We start from the raw sequence: 24,726 nt of genomic DNA, 5'->3' as shown, positions 1-24,726 counted from the left end.
TGCAAAAATAGGAGACATGAAAAGACAGTGTCCTAAAGTCGTAAAGCTGCTTCTTTAATACATTAACATCTTGGGGTTCCTCGGTTGTTAGAGGGAAAAGTGCCAAATCCTTTCCTCACATATTTTCTCTTAAAGGCTGTAAAGTAGATTTATCATTCCACTGAGGTGATCGCATTTTTATGAGTCAGGCTCAATAAGATGAAAATATAATAATACCTAGCAACAAGCAGCATCTCTGCAGCACAGTGTACAGTAGTTACACTGCACAAGAGTGTGTGTGAATGTGTGTAAGAGCCAGAAGACAGTAATCAATGGTGAGTTGTTTAAAGCTGACCCTATTTACTATTTCACTTGCACATTCCTGGTTTTATTGTGAATGGATGATGTTAACCAATAGCTGTTTAAACATTGTTTTAGCAAACTGTAATGTAACGCCCACTTTTTAAGACTCAATCAAATCCCACCCTTCATTTTTGCTTGTTGAATATCCTGTTTCACGTCACACCGTGCAAGTAAAATAAATAAATGTGCTAACAGCAAATCATATTGATCTCAAATATAACTAAGAACAATAAATGTTATATTAAATACAGCAAAACCAAGATGAATGTAGAGGAGAAGAATGTGGCTAAAGGAGATCAAGAAACAGTGCCGGAACATTTTCTCAGTAGTAAAATTATGAGCACAAATATTAATTATAAGAGGCGAAGGACCTTATTTAAACATAGCTGCTCTAAATTTGGTTGACTTATTATCAGTGGACTTTTGTCAGTTTTACCAATGCTGATTAAGCATTATTTTACTTCTTTTCATTAAAGATTGTGCAATTATGGGAACTCTTTTCATTTGCAGATAGTAGACAGGAATAAAAATGGTCTGATTTATATTTAAAATGAAAAAGTATTAGAAAGCAATCTTGTTGACTCTGTTTTCATCCTCTCTGTTCATACTTCGCTTTGTTCTTAAATTTCTTAGATCTTATCCACCTATCCATTTAAGCTTTTATGTTTCTAATTATTGATGTCGTCTTTAAGGATATACCGCTATTCAAATCTTTTCCCTTTGCTTTACTGAACTGTACAGGAACATGTTCAAATCATGTTAAAGGGGAATAGTTCTCCAAAAATGTTCTACAGAGCACAGAAGATGAAATTTTGTACATACAATGAAAGTCAGAGGGGCCCAAAACAACAATGGACACTGTGACTTTCATAGAAAATAAAATAATAAAATAAAAGTAAATAAAATAAATAATATAATATAAAATAAATAATAAAATAAAATAAATTTCATTGACATATGGTAACATTCACTTGTAGTGGCAGTAACCGTGTTGATTAACTAAACTGGATTCATTCTTCGTTAAATACAACTGATTACAAAAACAATGCATTGTTTTGATCCCTAAAGACCTTCTGTTCAGTTTAAGGCCAAGATAAGCACAAAAAATCATCTCTGTTCCACCATCTGCATGAATGATGCATGATGGGAGTGTGTGGGTTTGTGGCCTTTGGCTTTAATTAAGGTTGCACTGTTGGCGTAATGCACACGTGCCAGACACGTTCCCTCCACTTAATCAGGCAAAATCTCACAATTCTGAGGCTTAAGATGTTAGTGGCCTGTGGGTGTCAAAGTTAATGCCCGTGATGTTTACAAATTGGCTGGAGAATTAATGGAGACTTGGTTAGTCAATTAGTTCTTTGTAGGGTCTGCTGGAAGCCGGACAGGCGTATTTGGTTTACTTTTAGGCACTTGTCCCAGTAATTGGCGACAGCCTGACAGGACCATTCTTGCGGCGTGGGGCTGAGTATAATACTGGGGTCTGCCTTCTGCCTTTCAGTGGGGTTGCAGCAGTGGATGCCATGACTCAAAGAGCAAATTCAATCACTCAAGAGTCAAAGCACAGTTGGCTTGTAACACCATTTGTTGGATCTCCACTGATTGAATTCATCAGCAGAATTCCTAAATGCTTGCTGTACTGTGTGTGCAGCTTAAAGTTACAGGCGTCAGCTTGGAAGCAAAGACATGTTCTAAAATCACTGATTTAATTTTGCTTAAGTACACAACAAATTCATAACTACAATGGACACAATAACTTTCATTGTATAGAAATAAAATAAAATAAAAAATAAATAAAAAATAAAAATAATGAAATCAAATCAAATCAAATCAAATTTCATTTACCTATATATAAATAAATATTAAATAAAATATTTTTGAATAAAAAATTTAGATAAACTACGTTATTTTATGAGAAATGTTTATGGGTAACACTCATAAGATCATAAGATCATGTTGATAAGAAGAAAAAAAAATACTAAAATGTAATATACAGTGGGTACGGAAAGTATTCAGACCCCCTTAAATTTTTCACTCTTTGTTATATTGCAGCCATTTGCTAAAATCATTTAAGTTATTTGTTTTTTCCTCATTAATGTACACACAGCACCCCATATTGACAGAAAAACACAGAATTGTTGACATTTTTGCAGATTTATTAAAAAAGAAAAACTGAAATATCACATGGCCCTAAGTATTCAGACCCTTTGCTGTGACACTCATATATTTAACTCAGGTGCTGTCCATTTCTTCTGATCATCCTTGAGATGGTTCTACACCTTCATTTGAGTCCAGCTGTGTTTGATTATACTGATTGGACTTGATTAGGAAAGCCACACACCTGTCTATATAAGACCTTACAGCTCACAGTGCATGTCAGAGCAAATGAGAATCATGAGGTCAAAGCAACTGCCTGAAGAGCTCAGAGACAGAATTGTGGCAAGGCACAAACCTGGCCAAGGTTACAAAAACATTTCTGCTGCACTTAAGGTTCCTAAGAGCACAGTGGCCTCCATAATCCTTAAATGGAAGACGTTTGGGACGACCAGAACCCTTCCTAGAGCTGGCCGTCCGGCCAAACTGAGCTATCGGGGGAGAAGAGCCTTGGTGAGAGAGGTAAAGAAGAACCCAAAGATCACTGTGGCTGAGCTCCAGAGATGCAGTCGGGAGATGGGAGAAAGTTGTAGAAAGTCAACCATCACTGCAGCCCTCCACCAGTCGGGGCTTTATGGCAGAGTGGCCCGACGGAAGCCTCTTCTCAGTGCAAGACACATGAAAGCCTTAAACCCAATTGAGCATCTCTGGAGAGACCTAAAAATGGCTGTCCACCAACGTTTACCATCCAACCTGACAGAACTGGAGAGGATCTGCAAGGAGGAATGGCAGAGGATCCCCAAATCCAGGTGTGAAAAACTTGTTGCATCTTTTCCAAAAAGACTCATGGCTGTATTAGATCAAAAGGGTGCTTCTACTAAATACTGAGCAAAGGGTCTGAATACTTAGGACCATGTGATATTTCAGTTTTTCTTTTTTAATAAATCTGCAAAAATGTCAACAATTCTGTGTTTTTCTGTCAATATGGGGTGCTGTGTGTACATTAATGAGGAAAAAAATGAACTTAAATGATTTTAGCAAATGGCTGCAATATAACAAAGAGTGAAAAATTTAAGGGGGTCTGAATACTTTCCGTACCCACTGTATATCATATGTGACCCTGTACCACAAAACCAGTCTTAAGTCGCTGGGGTATATTTGTAGCAATAGCCAAAAATACACTGTATGGGTCAAAATACAGTGATTTTTCTTTTATGCCAAAAATCATTAGGATATTAAGTAAAGATCATGTTACATGAAGATATTTTGTAAATTTCTTACCGTAAATGTATCAAAACATTTTGATCAGTAATATACATTGCTAAGAACTTCATTTGGATAACTTTAAAGGTGATTTTCTCAACATTTAGATGTTTTTGCACCCTCAGATTCCAGATATTAAAATATTGTCCGATCCTAAAAACCATACATCAATGGAAAGCTTATTTATTCAGCTTTCAGATGATGTATAAATCTCAATTTCAAAAAATTGACGCTAAAGACTGGTTTTGTGGTCCAGGGTCACATATTATATACACACACTAGCCAACAGTTTGGAATAATTAAGATTTTTTGCTGCTTAATATTTTATGGAAACCATACAGTACTGTTCAAAAGTTTGGTGCAAGCAATTATGATTATTTTTTTGTTTCTGTAAAAGAAATCATACTTTTCTTCAGCAAGAATGCATTCAATTTAACAAAAGTGACTTTAAACACAAAACAAATTCTGTTTCAGTGCTGTTCTTTTAAATTTTCTATTCATCAAAGAATCCTGAAAAAAAGTTTAACATTTCCACAAAAATATTAAACAGTAAAAACTCTTTTCAATATTGATATTAATAGAAACCATTATTAATAATTGATCAAATTAAGCACCAAATCAGCATATTAGAATGATTTCTGAAGGATCATGTGACACTGAACACTAGAGTAATGACTGCTGAAAATTCAACCTTGCAGCACATGAATAAATTACATTTTAAAATATATTAAAATAGAGACAGTTATTTTAAATGGTAATAATATTTCACAATATCACTGTTTATTACTGATTATTTGAGTGAGAGACTATGTGAGTGAGATTTAAAAGATTATGAAAGAGATTTCTTTCAAAAATATTGCAAAAATTGTAATTATTCCAAATTGCTGACCGGTATAGTGTATGTATGATATGTATATGCACAGTGAGACTGTTTGAAAAATGGAAATGACAAAAGCTTTAACAAACATATAATCCACATGTACACAGTAGCTTTAAATCAACTCCATTAGCAGGCTGCACACATATCCGAATATCACATCCCACAGTAAGAAGGCAGAAAGATGGCACGCCGAGAGAGATTGGCCCATTTCAGATTTCACGGATGGCCTCACAGGACACATTTCATGTTCTATGTGAGTCACACCTTATCAAAATTACATCTAAATGGTAGTATTACCTTGATACATCCTTTACATGCGAATACTCAAAGATCAGTGATACAAAAACATACATTTTTAGAGCTATATTGATGGGGGGGAAAAACAGTTTTCCAATCTAAAGAAGCTGTACACAGGATCCAAAAAGTCTGTAATTATTTCCCGTCTCAATAGCCTGCTTTAGATCACCGAACCAACCTTGCTGCCAAGGTCTCCATCCTTCAGTTTCCAATCACCCTGCTGTAAATGAGTGAAGGTGAAGATCGTGTCCTTGGCTAGACGTATTTGTGCAGGCACGTCTTTCTGCCACAGAGGACAAAATCTTCAGCGGGAAAATCCCGAAACAGACCAGACAGTCGGCCTACAGGGCATATGCTATGCTATTGTGTGCATTAAGGTGGATGGATGGATTGCAGCTAATCTGACTGAGTGCTGGCACATGCAAAAACACCACCTGCTGCTCCACAGCGGATGCATGCATGTGTCTGCCTGCAAACGCTTGAGCCTAATGCAATTAAATCCCCAGCACTCAATGAGCTAAAATTGCATTATGGCATCTCTTACATTTAATCTAGCGAGCATAGAATGAAATAGAGTCAACTCCAAGGAAATAATGAGTCCTGGCTCGTTTTGAAACAGGCTGTATCGGAATCCAATCAAGGTAAGTGTGGCAGCAGCTGACACGGACAAACCCAACCAGAGTCTGATCAATCTGTTCGTCACCGCGCCGTCCTACTGTATAGCGCAGACGTGCTTCAGTGGAGTATTGTAATTAATGAAACACATCGGTCTGTGTCATTAAAATCTGGTCGGATGGTGTGCATGATCTTGAGTGTGATGATGTTCATCTTTTCCTTGTTAGATATTTACGCTTGAGCGAAAAGCGGAATGAACGAGAGGCAGCAAGAGAAATGAACCACTGCAGTGACTACTCTGAGGCCTTTGATAAATAATTTAAAACCCTGCTGCTCGTACCATGGCCCTTAGACCATCTGCAAAACCACACCAGCTGATCTCTCTCTCACACACACACACACACTTCACATGACCAAGGAAATCACTTCATTATTACGATAAAGTAAATCCTCACTGTCTGAAAGCATATGGACTTATTAAATAGCACCGTTATTTATAAAAGCATTTGCTACTTCTAAAGCTCTGCATAATGTGTGCAAAATAAACTGAATTTGAAATGCTAATTTAATAAGATTATAATATCAGAAAATGTTCCATAAACTATTATGATCATTGTCTTAGAATAGCAGATGTACACCAATGTTAGTAATGTTTTTGAAATAAATCATTTATGTTCAATAAGGCTGCATTTACATTTAAAAAATATATATAGTAAAAACAGGAATATTGTGAAATATTACTGCAATTTAAAACAACTGTTTTAATATAATTTAAAAATGTAATTGATTACTGTGAAAATAAAACGGAAATTAAAGCAGCCATTTCAGTGTCACATAATCCTTCAGAAATCAATATGCTTTGGTGCTCATAAACATTTCTTATGATTATCAGTGTTAAAAACAGTTGTGCTGCTTAAAATTTTTTTGTGGACTTTTTAATTTTTGGGCATTTTTTCAGGATTACTTGATGAATAGAAAATTAAAAAGAACAACATGTATTCGAAATATATGTTTTTTTAATTAACAATGTAGAAGACTTTAATGTTATTTTTTTTAATCAATTTAAGGCATCCTTGCTGAATAAAAATATGTTTCTTTAAAAAAAGAATAAATAAATAAATAAATGAGGCCTATTTGCATGCTTTTTTTTTGCCTGTGCAACTGCTAGGATTCTGATGCATGTACCAAAATACATTACTTACTGCAGAAAAAACTATATGACAATATAAAATATTAGAATCAGTCAATATATCACATTTGTGAGAATGATGACTCCTCATTGTGGAATATTGTCCAAGCTCTTTGACTTCCAAGTGGGCTGCAGGATAACTACAACTACTTAAAATAAGCACCATTAAAATAATTAAAATATTTCTATTGAAGAAAATCAACTTATAGATTCATGGATTTAATTAGTGTTGTTTATTTTAATCTATTAACAGTACAAAAGTCTTTCTATGAAAAAAAAAATCAAAAGTAATGTAAAAAATTTAAAAAAAATAAATAAACAAATAAAAGGTTTACTTTAAATAGATTTAAACTATAGTTTGAAAACTACAGCAGCTTTGTCATCATTACAGCAAAAGTACCAGAGGAAATATCTTTCCTACATGGGGGACTTAGAATATTGTCTTGGACAACTGGGACTCTTGCAGTCAAGGCTGCTATATTATTATATAGAGGCAGCATGTACATTATGAGTGTGTGTTATGATTGTGCCTTTAAATGTGATATTTAGTTTCAGAGAAAACAGGCAGGTGGGCGGCAGGCCGTGACTCCTGTTCTACGAAGAAGAGTTCAGCGCGTACGTCCCATTTCTCCCAACTGGACCACACACACACCAAAACGCATGCAAAATCTCAGCAGTGCACTACATGAAATATTTAATCACTCTCTAATGACACTGACTTATGTCCTCACTGTAGCTGATTTGTTTCCTGCTTTTTAAAAGCAGATTATTTCCATGGATGAGACTTAGGATAAGCCATGCACAAAACACAAGTACTGCACTTCATCTTGGGACAGTAGCCAAGCTTAATCTGATTAAAACAGTGTTTCTCTCTCTCTCTTTCTCCAACATGCCACACAGTGCAGTGTTTTCACAGTCATGCAGAGCAAGTCCAGGATGAAAAATGTTTGGACTAGATTTAATTCTGTTTTGCAGGAGTTATTCCAGTATTTCAACTCTTCTACTGCCACTTTAAGAGAATGTGTTTTTTTTTTGCCAGGATACTGGGACAGACGTGAGATCACTTTGGCCAAGACATGACTTCTTGCCAAAATGTACTAATATGTAAGGATATAACAAACAAAATACAATTTAATACTAATTATTTCAAAAGAATAATTTCATATTTCAAGGAATATGTCACCCCAAAAATGAAAATTTACTTGCTTCTTCAACAGAACAGACTTAGAGAAATGTAACATTACATCACTTACTCACCTTTGCAGTGAATGGGTGCCGTCAGAATAAGCGTCCAAACAGCTGATAAAAAACAGTTGCTTCCAGCTGAAATATGAGTCCTCTATCCATAACATTGCTTTCTCCAGTGAAAAAGTTGTGTGAATAGTGAGAGAAATATGCACAGATCCAGTACAGTTAGCAAACAAAAATATTCCAAAATTTGTTTTGAAGACAAATTTAGTTTTTTTTCTTTCTTACGAACATGTAGATTTTCACTTCACAAAATATTAACTGATCAACTGGAGTCGTGTGGATTACTTGTGGAGTATTGTGACGTTTTTATAAGCTATTTGGATTCTCATTCTGACGGCACCCATTCACTGCAAAGGTGAGCAAGTGCTGTAATGCAAAATTTATCCAAATCTTTTCCAATGAAGAAACAAACTCATCTACATCTTGGATGACCTGAAGGTTGGTAAATCTTTAGCAAATTTTTATTTTTGTGTGAAATATTACTTTAAGTGTCATTTGTTTAAAAGGCAAAGGAAGTAAATAAAACATGGGAACTGAACGTAGTCATTTCAAAAAAGGAAATGAAGTTTGCTGCAGAAGAACGCAGAAGATTGATGAGCCATATGAATTGCATTTAATCTGGTGATTTCTTAAAACACAAAAATCAATATCCAGGCCGCAGCTTCTCAGAATTCAACATTTTTATTCCTACAATCCCGGATTTTAAGTCAAGGTCAGGAACAGACCCGTCAGGCCGTCTCACTGGGGTGACCTGGATCCATCAGTATGAATTAGGTGCACAATGCTCTTACAGAGGGTTTCATGGATTCACTTGCCTCAGTGTCCCTGTCTTATGAAACCTTCTTTGAAAAGTGTCTGCCACGGTTGTACAAAATATATCAGTCTCTTTCAGCCTGGGGGAACTAGATCGAAAAAAAAAAAGAATAATCCTAATGAAAAATACAATCCCTCTTGCATTGAAAAGTCAAATAAAAAGTGCAGAATAAGAAAGCATGCCAGGCTGACCAGAACTAGGCCTGAGTTCTGCACGCACTCATGCTGCAAATTCCATCAGTGGTTCGGTTATTGATTTGGAGCCTCTGAGACACGGGACATAATTCTTAGAGAAATGGGAATTTGCTGCTGCATACAGGTATGGAGAACTCCACCTCTTTGGCAAGCAAATATATTATAGTGACCAAGTATGCCCAAAAATTGTAAAAAATTTTTTTTTACAAATAATTTCATTGTATGCTATGCAGTGGTATGCCATATAGATTCAGTAAGATTAAAAAAAAATATAATTATATTTATTCAGCAAAAATGCATTAAATTGTGATATTAAAGAGACTGATAATGCTACAAACTATTTATTTCAAATAAAATAAATAGAAATTAGAATAGAAATAGAAATTTACCAAATAATCCTGAACAATATATATTACGGTTTCCATAAATAAAGCAGAATAACTGTTTTCCTTATGATAATTAGAAATGTTTTTTGAGCACCAACTCAGCATATTAGAATGATTTCTGAAAGGTCATGTGACACTGAAGACTGCAGTAATGATGCTGAAAATTCAGCTTTACCATCAAAGGAATAAATTACATTTTAAAATATATATATTTAATATGAATTAAAAAATATTAAAATAGAAAACATTTATTTTAAATTGCAATAACAATATTACTATTTTAATATATTTTTATTTATTATTTTTAAATAATTAGGAATTTAACTATTAATTAAAAATATTTAAAAATCACACACACTAATAAAATGATATAATTGAATAGATTTTATAACATAGATATAAATATGTTAAGGAAAATATATCCCACTAGATTCTGAATGACAAATAGCTAATAAAAATTGTGATTTACCAGTTATTATTACTTATCAAAATTTTTTATAACAGCTATGCTACTGTGACTGTCGCACTATACTGAAAGATTTTGTTTAGTTAGTTAATGTTTCATATTGTCAACCAATCGGCCCGTTTCAGAAGATATCAGAGGGAAATCCACAACAAACTGCCTATCAGGCAAAAGCAGCTTATAGAGAATGTGAGGAAAAACGGCTGGTGACAGGCTTGAGCGAACAAAGAGCTCTCAAGATATTATGGGATGGCAGCCAGGCATTCACAGCTAACAATAGATGCCCACAGATTCAAACCTCCGAGGCCTGTGTTTTGTTGAGTCCATCTCTCTGTTAATGGTAAGCATGTCTATTACCGTCTATCCCGAACTGTTTGGTTACTTCAGCCACAGAGAAACATGAAGGTCCTTTATATCTGACATCACGGTTAGCTTCAGGCTACACAAATCTCTCTGAAAAGGGTTTGAAAGCAAAGAGCAAAGCGAACACTTTCTCAGCCAGCACCTCAAAAGCATAAATCACCACCCTGAAAGATACAATGACAAAATATAAAAAGAACTGAACCTGACAATATGCCTCCTACCTTTTATGTTAATGACAAATTACATTTACAAAAAGATTAGATAAGTATGCAAGTGATATTGTGTTCAGGCAGCAGAGAGGAAGATAATTAAAAGTCTCATTTTATTTGGTTGTTGATTGTGGTGTTACACACTCTCAGCAAAGTCAGCAAAGCTCTTCGGAGAAAGAAGTTAACAACTTCAGTTTGAATCACTTCACACCATGATAAAAGCACAGTGTTAACATAGCATGCAACTTAAAATAAGACACATATCTTTTGAAAGACATGAGGAAGACTAAATGATAACATCATTTCTATTTTGGGTCAACTGACAATTTAACTCTATTTTAAGCTTTGAAATGACAAGATCAATGTTTATCTCTGTTTAATATATAGTTGTGGAATATAAAGTCACAATGAACAGTAAAAAAAACAACAACAGAACAGCAGGATGTAAAAAAAAAAATGTTCAAAAAAAAAAAAAAAAAAGGCAGAACTGTGAGATATAAACTCAAAGAATTGTGAAATGCAAACTCAGAATTTTGAGAAAAAAAGTCCTAATTTTGAGATAAAAAACAGCAATTACCTTATTGCAGTTAATAGGCTTCTATAGAATTGTGACCATTGTGCATTAAAAATGATTTAAACTTACTATAATGAATATGAATAGAATACTGTGTATCTGAATAGAAGAATCAAGGAAAAGAGGGTAAATAGACAATCATTACTGAAAATTATGCCAAAATGAGCTGTTTCCAATTTAAAAAGGAGCATGTAATTAAATGAGAGGGCATGGAATCGGATCTATGATGGTTGCTGACCCGGGTCAGAGAGTACAGGCTCCAGCTGGTCAATCTGCTATTGTATTGACTTATCCTAAATCTATTCTATTGTAAAGCCATGTGTCTGTTCTCCTAGAGGTCCCATTAAAATGCATGGCCCTCGGTTCAGCCTTTGATTATTAGATAACCCCCATTTGTGTGCATATGCAAAGCTACAGTTTATCTATATGAGACAATGATGCTTTGTCAAGAATCAGACATGCGGTGAGATTTAGAAAAAAATAATTATGCCGCCTACTTAAATATCACACAATACGCAGCGATTCATTACATTCATACTGAAAACTTACAAATGTGCACATGTACAAACAAGTTTGTGTGTTTCTTTGAGTGTTTCTTCAACTATTTTTGCTGTTATTTTCAGGTTTTTAAACATGAGATATTTATGGATAAATTGTAATGTTTCCATTGTCTGACCCTTGTCTCAATAAAAAATAAATGTTACACATTTTTTAAATAAACACTGATTTAAGAAGGACTAAATGTATTAAAAATATGATATTTTTTTACATAAATTTCACCCAAAATGAAAATATTAGTTTGCTTGTTTACAGTGTCATAAAGAAAAAAAAATCAGTATATACTGTATATCAACATAATATTCTTGTGCATCATTTGCAAATAACAAATTTTTTTGCATAATATGACAAAATCACATATTTTTACATGAAAAATGTGCACAAATGTTATTTAACTGTATTTATGGTACATAAAGTTCTAGCTGAAATTAGCTTTGGCAAGACAAAGGAGGCAGGCATTTTATTCCAAAAATGTAATTTACACCAAATAATTCTGTTAAACACAATACTTAATCTGAAATGGAAAGTAAATGGCATTTGTTGGTTTGAAAAATAACAGAATTCTCCTATCATACACATATCCTGAAAAACAATTGCTAGTAAATTTCACAAACAATGGCAAATAAACTGCAAGTAACACACTGAACATGAAATTTTGAAGTGGAAAAACTGAAATAGTATCTTCCTGTAAAACCTACTCCAAAAAACTTTGTTTTATTTACATATATGGAAAATCCTTTTTTTAAAAATATATATATATATTTTTTTTTACAGTGTGTATAACCTATATCCAGTGTTAGATATAGTTAGCACTAATTAGTGTGTGAAAGGTCCAGAAGTCCACAGGAAACACCCATATACACATATGCACACATAAAATACATGCAGTTAAACCACATACATACATCCTGACACACCACTGGGACACATGCATGTGCATTGTGCACAGGTGTGTGTATTTGTGTGTGACAGAGAGAGAGAAAGCAGTGATGCTTGGTAATTGAAGAACAGGCCTGTCATTGCTGACCTGTAGGAGGCCAGGGATGAAATGTATTCCAGTCTCTCAGCTTTGAGTTGGCATTGACAGGCTGCTGAGCTGCAGGTCTGACAGGCCTGACTGAAAAACAGCCCATCCTGATCGTTACGCTCCCCCCCGGCATCACCTTTCTCACCTGCTCCCTGACTGCACAGCAGCACACAAACCAGCCCAATACATACACACTCATCTGTGTACAAACACTCACATATTCACCCTCTGACAGTGTCAAAGGTACACTGTCATTGGTCATTATAACGATGTCACGGATCACGTTCAGACATCTGCGTCATAAATAAGTAAACTGTTCTTATTTCACACACACATGCCCTAAATGGCACGGTCTCCATTTTGATCCAGCGATGTCGCTGATATCTTAAATTGTGTGTTCATTATTTTATTCAATTTCAGCTCCGTATTATGTCACCTTCCATTTAGGCTAGTTTTATGACTAGCGCCGTAGAATGGGAGTAATAAGGCATTGGACGTGTACAATCTGAAAATGTTTTAATATTCATTCTGGCAGCTCTCCGGAATAATCTTGTGTGTGTGTGTGTGTGTGTGTGTGTGTGTTAAAACACATCCAGCACTAGAGCCCATTACCTCTCTCTCCTGCAACCAACCAGAATAATGCTGAGAGAAAATAATATACTCAAAGCCTGCGGCTTGTGCACTCTTGTGTCATCCTGCTGATTTGTTCTGATGTGAATATCTAATCTGGGTTTGGAAAGCAGATTACGGTGCATTAAATTCTTTTGAATGGGACTAGTTTAATACTACATGCGTGTTGGAAAGGGACGGCCAGATTACGGCTAAATGCAACAAACATCTAAAGTGAAATGCAGAGCAATTTTTCCTTTCATATCAGACATGCACATCAAAATTCAATCAAAATACATACAAATAAAACACAGAGTATTGGCACAACAAGTGAAAACACATTAATTGGCCATTGTTTGTTTAGCTACTAGATTAATTATTTACTGTAGCTTAGACATATGGCATTTATTTGCAAATTGTTATATAAATACAATAAAAGTGCCGGTTCATGATTAAATAATTTAGTTATTTACACATTAAAAACAAGGTTAATTAAAAATGCAGTGCTGTTTTAGCAGCTGAATATTTATTGAAAATTACTCACTTTCAGAGTGTTAATAAAAAAAAAGCAATCTGAACTCAGTCTAACTCCTGATCTGTGCTTTGAGTTTCGCCTTATAAGAGCAACTGTAATATCAACATGGATGCAATCCAAATATCATATATTCACATACATTACAAACCCATATATTACATTCCCATAGTTGATTGTTATTTTCCTGTTTAGCACTGCTTTGACACAATCTGTATTGTACAAAGTGCTATAGAAATTAAGTTGTCATGAAGATATTACATTACTAATACTCTACTACAGCTCTGTAAATCAATGCTCCCATAATTTTTAGCACCACAAAACTCTCCTTGCACACAAACGTGTACTAAACCATCCACAAACTGCACCACTAGTGACTTGTGATCATGTACGTTCAGAATCTACACTTGTAAATAAATATGACAGCAGTAAAGAAACTGGCCAAAAGAGCCGAGAGGCTTATATCGGGCTGGAAATTGCAGTCTCACGGCACATGAAGTCCCTGGAGCAAAACCTGAGCAAATTAAGAGCTGTGGGAACAGTCCTACACACAGACAGTCAGCGTTCAATCTCATTTATGTTGTGCCTACAGGCGAGAGCTACCCCTGCTCTGCATTAACCTCAGAGTCCGTCTGAGAACAACTTATTAAAACAAACACTGCCAGAAATGTAATCCAAGATGCTAAAAAAAAACAGTAAAAAGCAAAAGGAAAGAGATAATGCAGCCAGCAGTGCTTGAAATGAGAGTTACGCAACTACTGATGAATGCTGTAGACATACGATGCTGCATTATTAACAATAATATATATGGAATTTCAGTGATTTAATTAAATTTAAATAAATAAATGGCATTTAGAGCACAGGCTTTTCTTCTGCTTTTGTTTCATGTTCTTATTGAAGCTTATAATACAAAGGGTAAAATCCATTGGAAATGGATGGTAGTTTACGCACACCCATGACGAGTATATCTGCTCCGATCCAGACCTGCTGGACAGTAGGCTGAACCCGGGTCAGACAATGAGACAGCCAGCACCCATCTGTCCTTTAAGCTGCTGAGACTGGATGGGCTGCCATTCCAGCCTGACCCTTGACATCTGGATTAGGGTTAGGCCATGTGGCAGGAGGACAACATTACTGTCTGAAGCATAATATCACCTCAGATACCGTACAACACAGCTTATTGTCTCTGATTGTCTAAACTGACAAATAGATACTTCTTTGTCAACAACCTACTAAATTAATCACAAAACAATTACTCTAAATGCAAGTCCTTTTAACATAGAAGCAAGAAATTTAGTGTTATAAAACCAGACCTATTATCCAGTACTTTGGATATTTAAATGTTCTGTTTGTTTTGTTCAGATAAATGAACACACAGTATATGAATTAAATATTTTCAAATATATAAATTGATTATACAGTATATCAGCAATTGATAACTGATACTGGATATTTGTTGAAACACTAACAAAACTAAGATTGCAACATTTTTATAAGATGGAATGTTAATAATCTGAAATATTTCCTTTAAAAATCTCTAAAACTGAATAATGCACCCATTTATAGCAAGGACGTTTCAAAGAATTTCTTAGAACTGATTCATTTATTACTCAGGTCTGAACATCCTGGAGGTCTTTTGTCAAAAACGTGCCTCTTGAGCTCTGTCGTGTATAATCATTTATAGCCTATCTGAGCTGTTCCTTAGATCCGGCAACACAGAGGCTTACTCCAAAATCCAACCAATCACAATCCACTTGACTGATTCATGCTCCTCCCACACTCCAACATCCCAACGACAGCTCTGGTGCCATGCACGTGTGTATATATACTTATACATGCACGGGTGCATTTCAACAGATACACACACACACACACAAACACACACACACACACACACACACACACGTATGCAAAAGCATGTGCAAGTTGCACCAGTATCGCACATGAACCAAAACTGATCTGTGTCCGCATGAGGAATAATCCCAGATTATGCCCTTTGAGATTAAGACATGCTGATGCACCGGTTTTGATTCATCTCTCACTAGCAGCCTATCAGGGATGCCAGCAGCTGTGCATTGATAAATAACCGGTTTACAGATCAGATTGGATGGAATAGTGAAATAAAATAGAGACTGGTGTAAATGCATGTGTAATTTGTCATGTTACTCAGGTTGGAAAAGAAGTTTCTACTTCTCTTCAGTTCCAGTGTGTAGAGGTAATATGGAAGCTTGTTTCCGCCACAAGATTGAGAGGAAAAAAAAAAATGCAATTTGGACTTTTTTTCCTGAATTGTGGGTTTATTTATCAAAATTCAGATTACTTTTTCTAAATATAAATTGGAAATAAATTGTGCAGAATTGTGAGATATAAATACAGAATTGCAAGATATAAATGTAGAATTTTGAGGGGAAAAAATGTGAGATATAAAGTCGTAGTCACCTTTTTTGTTATAGAAAAAAAAACCCAGAACTGCAAGATGTACACTATTTGGAGGAAAAAGTCAGAGTTGCGCAAGATAAATGCAGAATCTGAACTGTGAGATATAAACTCAAAATTGTGAAAATAATGTCTGAATTGTAAGGTAAAAAGTCACAAATATTATATAAAAAAGTCAGAACTGCAAAATATAAACTCAGAATTGTAAGCTATAAATACAGGATGATGAGATATAAACTCAGAATTCTGAGAAGAAAAGTCCAAATTGTGATATAAAATTCGCAATTATCTTTTTAAAACATTTTTTCAATTCCATTGTGGAAACAGGCTTCCATAGGTTACAGAGGCAGAGAAGCAGAAACAAGACTATTTGTCTATTTACCAACCCTGCAATGACAAATGACTCCACAGACACCCTTCAGAACAAGAAGTGTTAACAATGACAAAACGCGCACTGGTTTTATCTCGAACACAACCCACCAAAGCCCACAGGCTATCTGGGTCATCCTACTGCATTGAGTGTATGCCCACATACAGAATTAGCTCATTCAGAGTTTAAACTTGTAGTTCTATCTACATTTTCAGTGGCACTTCATATAGAACTGCTGATGACCTTTGGGTCAGAGTGTTTGAGACAGTAACAGACTGATTAGACTGTATTGATAAATGCCCGAGTGTTTAGTATGTATGAATCCTCGGTGCATGAACGCACTTGCACACACACACGTTTGTGCACAACACACAAACTATTAAAATCAAAATGACGTTCATTATTATAATTCATATATCACATAGTGACGTGTCAATTAGGGCTACAAAGTCAACATGCGTGCCGAGCCGGCAGAATAATTAAATTGGAATATTAATGAGTGAAATGTCCGTGTGGGCCCACAGCCTGTGATCAATCTACAGTTAATGAGTCATTCATCTTGGTCCATTCAGTACCCCACCCTCACTCCGAGGGCAGGCACAGCTCACGGCGCTGATGAACTCTGCACAAATCAACATCTAAACAAAAGCAATTTGTCCTCAATAGCATTTCTGCATTGGGAGGTGAGAGGTGCTGGAACCAGTGTGAATGAAACGCTTGCAGAGCAGGATGTGAGGCGGAGGGGGTAAATCATTTATGACTTTTCAGTAAATTAGTGCGATATCTTTGAGTTCAAAATTTGACCTTACAAAAATTCACATTTTATATGTGGCTTTCTTCAGGATGACAACAGTCCCTTCAGTTTTAGCTGAAGTCAAGCAGAAAAATAGGAAAAAAAGTCTATTTCATACAGCCCTCAAGTATAATTACTACTAAATAATAATAATAATTATTATTATTATTAAAAACAAACAAAAATTATTTTCAATTGAAATAATTAGGTATAGTAGCTGGTGAATTATCTAATTATTACTAATATTATCTATTAGAATGACCTATTATTATTATTAAACAATAATAATTTATAACTGTAATAATTAGGGATAGAAGCTAGTGAAGTTAATTATTAGTATTATAGTATTATTAAACAAACAAATAATTAGAAATAGTAGCTTGTCAATTATTATAATTAATTAAACAACAACAACAACAATAATTATTTATTAATATGATTAATTTCTAATGATTAGGGATAGAAGCTACTGATTTCTTATTAAACAAATTACTGTTATTAAATTAAATAGCTAAATAAAAATATTTATGCTAAATGAATTTATTTTCAAACAAACAAGCAAGCACAAGTGAAGCATCTATTTCTATCTAATACATTTTTTGCAATCTACATAATAGCTATATGTATCATTCTGGTAGAAAACATGGCTACTGTTTTTCATCGGCATCAATAAAAAAAGTGTGTTTTTTGGGTCCAGATGGTGTAGTTACAACATCTACCAGCAGGGGCTATGCTAACCAGCCAAAACTTGAACCCTTGATTTAGGTCCTGATGTCTCCATCGATTTTTGGCATCAGTGTGGCCTGCAGGTGTAACATACCCACTCTCTCGAGAAGCGTTATGGAATGGTTTATAACTGGAAAGGACATTGCTTTTGTCCAGAATACACAGTGCAGTTAGACTGAATGTGTTTGTTTGGTACAGTCCATGTTTGAATCCAATTGGCTATTCTGAGGCTTATTAATCTTGACCTGGGCAGCACAGGTCTGCTGCATCCTATCAGTGCAATCAGAGCTGATTCTGGCCTGTCAGGTAATAGGATTTCCAGCGCTGCTGTGACTTAGCACTTAAAGAGCTAGCTGGGTTCCTTCTGTGAAATAAGTAATCCGAGTTTAAACTATTTACCCATGAGCAAAGTTGACGTGATGTCCTTGTAAAGTTGTTAAGAGGGACAGAGAGAGTCACTCGAGCCCCTCTGAAAAGAACTATCTGCACTTATTCCGTCATTTACTCACACAAACTGTGGACAGACAAGTTGGCAAACAGGGACTTGAGCACGCCTTTGTTTGAATATGCATTACCTCCCAAAGGGCAAACAAATTAATGAATATTCACACTCAATCTATAGCCCAAGGCTTCCTATACATTATTCATGCATGAAGCTCGAGACGCAGGCACATCAACTTTGTCATGGCTAATAATATTTTCATTTTTTTAAATAAATAAACTTGAACTTTGAGCATTTTGCAAATTTATTTACTTTTATTTATTTTCACAATTAGCAACTATTTACATGATACAGCACTGTGTGGGTTACTAAGTATGGGAAAAAAATCAAATGAATGACTTCACTTGTATATTTTCCAGTGATTCTCCAGTGAGATCAAGAAACAAGAAGTGGAAATAAACAAATTGATAAAAGGAGCCACTCTGAATCATGGCTGACATCTCATCTCCCTCAGGCTTAAAGGAATCATTCACCCAAAATGAAAACTCTTTCATCATTTACTCACTTTTTCTGTTTCTTTCTTCTGTGAAACACAAAAAGAGAAGTTCTGATGAATATCTTGAACAGTCTTTTCCATGCAATTAAAATAAATGGAGACTGAAGCTTAAAAAAGGACAACAAAGCAATCCTTTTGACTCATGACTCGTGAAAAAAAAAAAAAATCATACGTGTATCATAAAAGCAGTTTATGATCTGCTTACAGGGTCAGTGAGGTGAACTTAAGAACTGTTACTAAACTGGTCTAATTCATGATTGAATCAGACAGATCTGTGTACTGGTTCAAATGATTCGCTGAAAATGAAATTGACTCCATAGAATGATTCATTAACACAGTACACATTAATAGCGTTAGGCCTACATAAATCTGGATATTCACAAATCTGGAGATTGAAGCTTGAAAAAGGACGCAAAGCCCCATAAAAGCATCATGCACGTATCATAAAAACAGTATATATATTGCTTAAATTCAAGAATCATGTTGATTTATTGAAAACAACTCCAAAGAATGATTCATTGGCAAATTACACATCACTAGTCTCAAACAAAGCGATTTTAAGTCTTGAAATATATTGTGCAAGTCATATAGACCACTTTCATAATGCCTTTACTGTGATTTTGCATTCTTTTTGAAGCTTGAAAGCTTTGAACAGCTCCCTGTTCGTAGTAATCGCTCAGAAAAAGAGCATGGAAAACAGTCATAACAAATGAGGAAAAAAGAAAAGGCATGTTTGGAATGACATCAAAGAGAGTAAATGACATTTTCTTGTATCCTATACAAGCTGATACACAGAAACTGACCACATTTTTACCATCACTTACTTCCAGTCTAGTATCTTTCCTTAAGAGAATGAGACAAATGCTTATTAAACCAAAGACCATCACCCTATTATGGGGGGAAGGCATTGTTTTTCCACCATTAGAGAACTTAGGCCAACAAGAGGACATTCCCCGTTAAAAGGTTTCCTCTCTGGAGGGAAGACAGCTGAGGTGACAGTTTAAAAGCTTCTCCCCTCCCATGAAAACGCGCTACCTTCTTCCACACAATTGCACGGGCTAGTCAAATTGCATTAGTGATGCACTTGGTCTTTATATTGTGACACAATAGGCCTTAAATGTGTTGTGAGTCTATTTGGAAAGCTCTTTGCCACCACCAACAAAGATTACAGAGCTGTGACATTCTCAGTCACAACACAATCAAATGTGTCGTCATCAGGGAGATCAATACAGACCGATTAACTGGAATCGTAGGTGAAGCTCTTGTGAGATGGAGCTAGTGTAATGAGCCTTAAATATAGCATTGCTCCATTTCTCCAAATGAAAGTAAACAAATAACCATAAATGAAGCCATTGGAGGGTGTCGACATATTAATATGGATGAAAACTGAACACCATCAATATTTCATGTCTTGTCAAAATGATCCGTTACCTCCACCTGGGCTTTGGAGGTCATACATCTCCTTGTGGTGAACAGGATGACTAGTCTTGCCTAAATCTTATGGGAGGAAAGAATAGACGAGGGATGCATTTATTACATTATAGAAACTTCTAACAGAGCTTCATCTTCAATGACCCATTATAATTTATAGAACTGTATGCATATGCAAATTGTTAATACTTGCAGCAGTCTCAGACCAATTATGAATATGCAAGAAGTCTTTATTGTCACAAATAATTGGGGGATATTAGCATTTGTTTGTTTGTATCTATGAAAGCTGATCTTATTTTAGGGAGGGTAATTTTGCAATGGTCTTTATATGATCCAAATATCTGTAGAAATGGGAATATCCATTACCATTTGAAAGATTTGGGGGTCTGGAAAGATTGTTTTAAAAGACATTTGTATAAAAACGTTTCTTTTTTTAATTTCTTTTTTTTAAATCAAAAATACAGTAAAAACTTTATATTGTGAAATATTATTTAAAATAACTGTTTTTTATTTTAATAATTTTTAAAATCTAATTTATTTCTGTGATGGCAAATTTCATATTTCAGCGTCACATGATCCTTCAGAAATTATTCTAATATTCTGAAATATTTCTTATTATTACTGATGTTGAAAACAGCTGTGCTGCTTAATATTTTTGTGAAAAATGTAATACTTCTCTTTTAAGGATTATTTGATAATTATAAAGTTCAAAAGAACGGCATTTATTTGAAATAGAAATCTTTTGTTACTTAATAAATTATTTTACTGTCACTTTTGATCAATTTAATTAATCCTTGCAGAAAAAAAGTATTAATTTCTTTAAAAAAAAATTTGAATGGTAGCGTATCATTTGTACAGAGAAAGCTGAGATGACATTTCAGTGTCAGCCTGATTTTTAGAGTTTCTTCTTCTCAGAATTAAGACAGTGAAAATAACCTAGCTGAAAATAACTATGATAATTAAGAGTGATTAAGGCTAGAGAGATGGAACGCTCCTTTTTCCCCCAATGTCATATCAGGGTCATTCTGAGAGTCACACACTAATTTGAACACCAATACATATCAAAGATAATTGCTGTTAGAAACATTCATAAATAAATCAGTCATTATTGGCATCAAATAATGTAAGCTCTTGAAATCCTCCGTGCTTTCAGTAAAGGAGCGGGTGAAACTGAAGCCTGGATTCTATTTCTGCGCTGAGCTTCAGGGTAACAGTGAGGATATTTTGCTTTCCATCTATTATAACTATGCAAAATTTCACCCCAACCTGCCAACAGTAAATTTCAATGATAATTTTTGTATGAGAACAAATGCATTGTGGATGAACAGTGACAGCATCTTTTCTGGATTTAAATATTTAAGTGGTTGTGTAATTCATGATTTTGACGTATGAATTGAATATGACATCTTTTTGTAAAGATGTAGAGGTGTGTGCAATAGAGAAGAGAGGAAGGTGAAATGACAGTGGACTTTCACACACACTAACACAAACACACACACACACACACACACACACACACACACACACACATAAATGATGAATGCCACACTCATGCACTGTATACATGTCAGACTACCATTGCACACTTAATATTAGTATACAGGCCAACCATTTTTTAACAATATTTCAACAGATTCTAAAATAATAATGCCCTCTTTAGATAAATCTAGATCAATATTTCTCAATTTTTATAAACAAAGGGTGTGACATTAATGACACATTCTCTCTCTCTCTCTCTCGCTTTCATTCACTTTGACTACAACAACTGCATGCCTTAATTGTTAAATCGGACAAGCTCTAAAAATAAAACTAATTGTCACATGCCTTGGCTGGAGAATGTTCTCATTTGCATGACTGCAGAAGGGAGCGTTTCAGGGGGTGGAAGGGGGTCTCTGTCTGCTGTAGGGCTGAAGCAGTGACTGCACTGCTGGGGAAACCTTCAGATTGACCCATAAATCATTCATGCTTTTCCTTCTGTATCGACACAAAGAATTCTCTCTTCCACCGCTTTAGAGCAGAGCTCAACCAAACAGTACAAGGTACAAAAAAAACAGAGAAAAATCACTTACCTCATTCGAGAAAAGAAAACCTTGTTTGATATTGTTATAAAATAACATATAATAAATAATTTAGATATATATTTTTAGAAATATACACTTATATACACACATGTATATATATATTTCCATTGGCCAGTTTCATGTACAATTCCAACAATATACACCAATTACAAATCACGATTAACTACAAACTTTTACATTTTTTTTAATGATGAGTAACTTGTCAGTGAACTATTACAAAGTAATGAATTCCCGCTGTAAGTGAGGAGTACAACGCGATTGAAGTCTGTTCTCCAGAGATGGATGTTATTGTTGAGTGATGCAGTGCTGATCTCAGTGTAGCTTTAGACCCAACGCAGCATTAATAAATAGGTCATAGAGCTTTTTTACCCTCTGAATTTTTCAGGCTCGGCTTGGCAAATTGAACATAATTAAAGCCCAAGGCAAAGGTTGCACTTTCCTTGAAATAACAGGCTGTGTTGCAGCACAGAGAGGGACAGACAGATAGGAAAGATGCTCCAAGGATCTGTGCAGCTAGGCAAGGCAGCGTCCTTTAAGGACAAAAGAGGATGAGAAGAAAACAGGCAGCCATTACGCCAAAGCCGACAGCTACAAAGCGCCAATCATTCCCGCTCGCCTTGCGAATGTGCATTTTAAAATGGTGTATATTTCCAAAAATATTTTTCACAAAAGTAGTGTTATTGGAAAGTGCATGCATAAGCTTTGGAGATTTTTTCCCGCAGCGTATCTGTGTGTGTACCTTTAACAGGAAGGGCATGGGGGATGTGTGTGTCAGAAGACATTAGTGTCAGTACCCTTTCTGAGGACAGTACCTGGGCCAGCCTTGGTCATGCCAGCATCACGCCTGCTTTTAGCCAATAAAGATGAAAGCAGATTATACTCAAGCAGGATAAAAGCTTCCTCATTTGCACCAATCAACCGGCTCCACTAATCAGCTGAGAGGAAGCAAGAAGACTTTTCTCTGCACCTGGTCATGCTTAACCTGGACGATATAAGAACACAAAAAGAAACAAGAGCTTAATGAATGTTTAGCGATTTAAAACAGCATGTTTTTGGTAACTAAAGAATGCACACATATTAATATGACATGGTTAACACAAATTTAGATGCTTAAAAATTAGCTGCACCTTAAGAAAACCACATTTAAAAAGGAATTTTAAAAGGTATTTTTTTATTATTATTATTTTGGCAGAGCTTCACCAAACAGTACAAGGTACTCTCAAACTCTCAAAATCTCTTGCCTCATTTAAGTCAGTAAGCAAGTAAGTAAATGAATGAATGAATTAATGAATTAAATAATATAAAATGGAATTTAAAGGCATTTTTTAATTATTTTGGCAGAGCTCTACAAAACAGTACAAGATACAAAAAAGAGACCAAAATCGCTTGTCTAAAAAAAAAAAAAAAAAAATCAATCAACCAATCAATAAATAAATAAATACATGAGAAGACTTGTGCATTTGGGTGATATGGAATACTTTAATGACGCTTTTATGAAGCTATTTTGTCCTTTATGCACCTGGTCCCCATTTACTTTCATTGTATGGAGCAGCTCAGACATTCTGCTAAACACCTCATTTTGTGTTCCACAAAGGAAGGTCATACTGGTTTGGAAGGACAAGGATAATTTTTTTTTTTTTTGGGAGAACTATCCCTTTAAGCCGCATTTAAGGTTTTTAGTAGAATGTAATGGGAAGGACATTGAACGATTTGCTCTCTATTTGGCAGCCCCAGCTGGGTTAAATGCCTCTTCCACATCTTCAGAAAATTAATGGCAGAAAATCTCAACCTGAAGGCTTTGATCCGCCATAGGGCGCCTGGGCCCTGATTAATATGCAACATTATTAACTGTCTGTGAGAGCCAGTGAGCACACAAACACACACACACACACACACACACACACACACACACACATGAAAGCATGCAGGGGCACATGCACAAGCACTGCGTATTTTTACATACCTTTACAAAGGTATGTAACAGTATTTGTACACACTATTGTTCACCTTAAATTTATTAGTTAATTACTTTGGATCTCTTCTTTTTCAAATCATCTTCTACCCTAGGTGAGCATATAAACACACAGTCAAGGAGAGATTAATTGAAGATTCGGTGCTGTTTAGGCTGAACGCATTTTGCCAAACAGAGATATTATTTGCCTTTCATTATCCATTGTGTGTCAGTGTGTATGGAACGAACAGGAGATGAATGACAAAGAGAGCACGAAAGATGG

The 24,726-nt window shown here is 35.2% G+C and overlaps 1 protein-coding gene across 6 annotated transcripts in view; it reads right to left on the bottom strand.

The window, feature by feature from the left end:
* pdha1b (pyruvate dehydrogenase E1 subunit alpha 1b) overlaps window positions 1-24,726 on the bottom strand; it is an 83,793-nt gene that overhangs the window by 46,169 nt on the left and 12,898 nt on the right. For 4 of the 6 annotated variants that reach the window (XM_058765185.1, XM_058765184.1, XM_058765183.1 and 1 more), the window contains one exon: window positions 23,305-23,474. Coding sequence is in view for 2 of the 6 variants with exons in the window: in XM_058765179.1 (XP_058621162.1) it covers window positions 23,460-23,474 (15 nt within the window). In the remaining 4 variants the exon portion in view is untranslated. The remainder of the gene's footprint in view (window positions 1-23,304; window positions 23,475-24,726) is intronic. The other 2 variants (XM_058765179.1, XM_058765181.1) reach the window with 1 other exon arrangement.

Source organism: Onychostoma macrolepis, chromosome 24 (genome assembly GCF_012432095.1).
Source record: "Onychostoma macrolepis isolate SWU-2019 chromosome 24, ASM1243209v1, whole genome shotgun sequence".
In the NCBI taxonomy this organism is placed as follows: Eukaryota; Metazoa; Chordata; class Actinopteri; order Cypriniformes; family Cyprinidae; genus Onychostoma; species Onychostoma macrolepis.
Note: the sequence above shows the minus strand (reverse complement) of the source record. Positions and strands in the feature narration are given on the sequence as shown.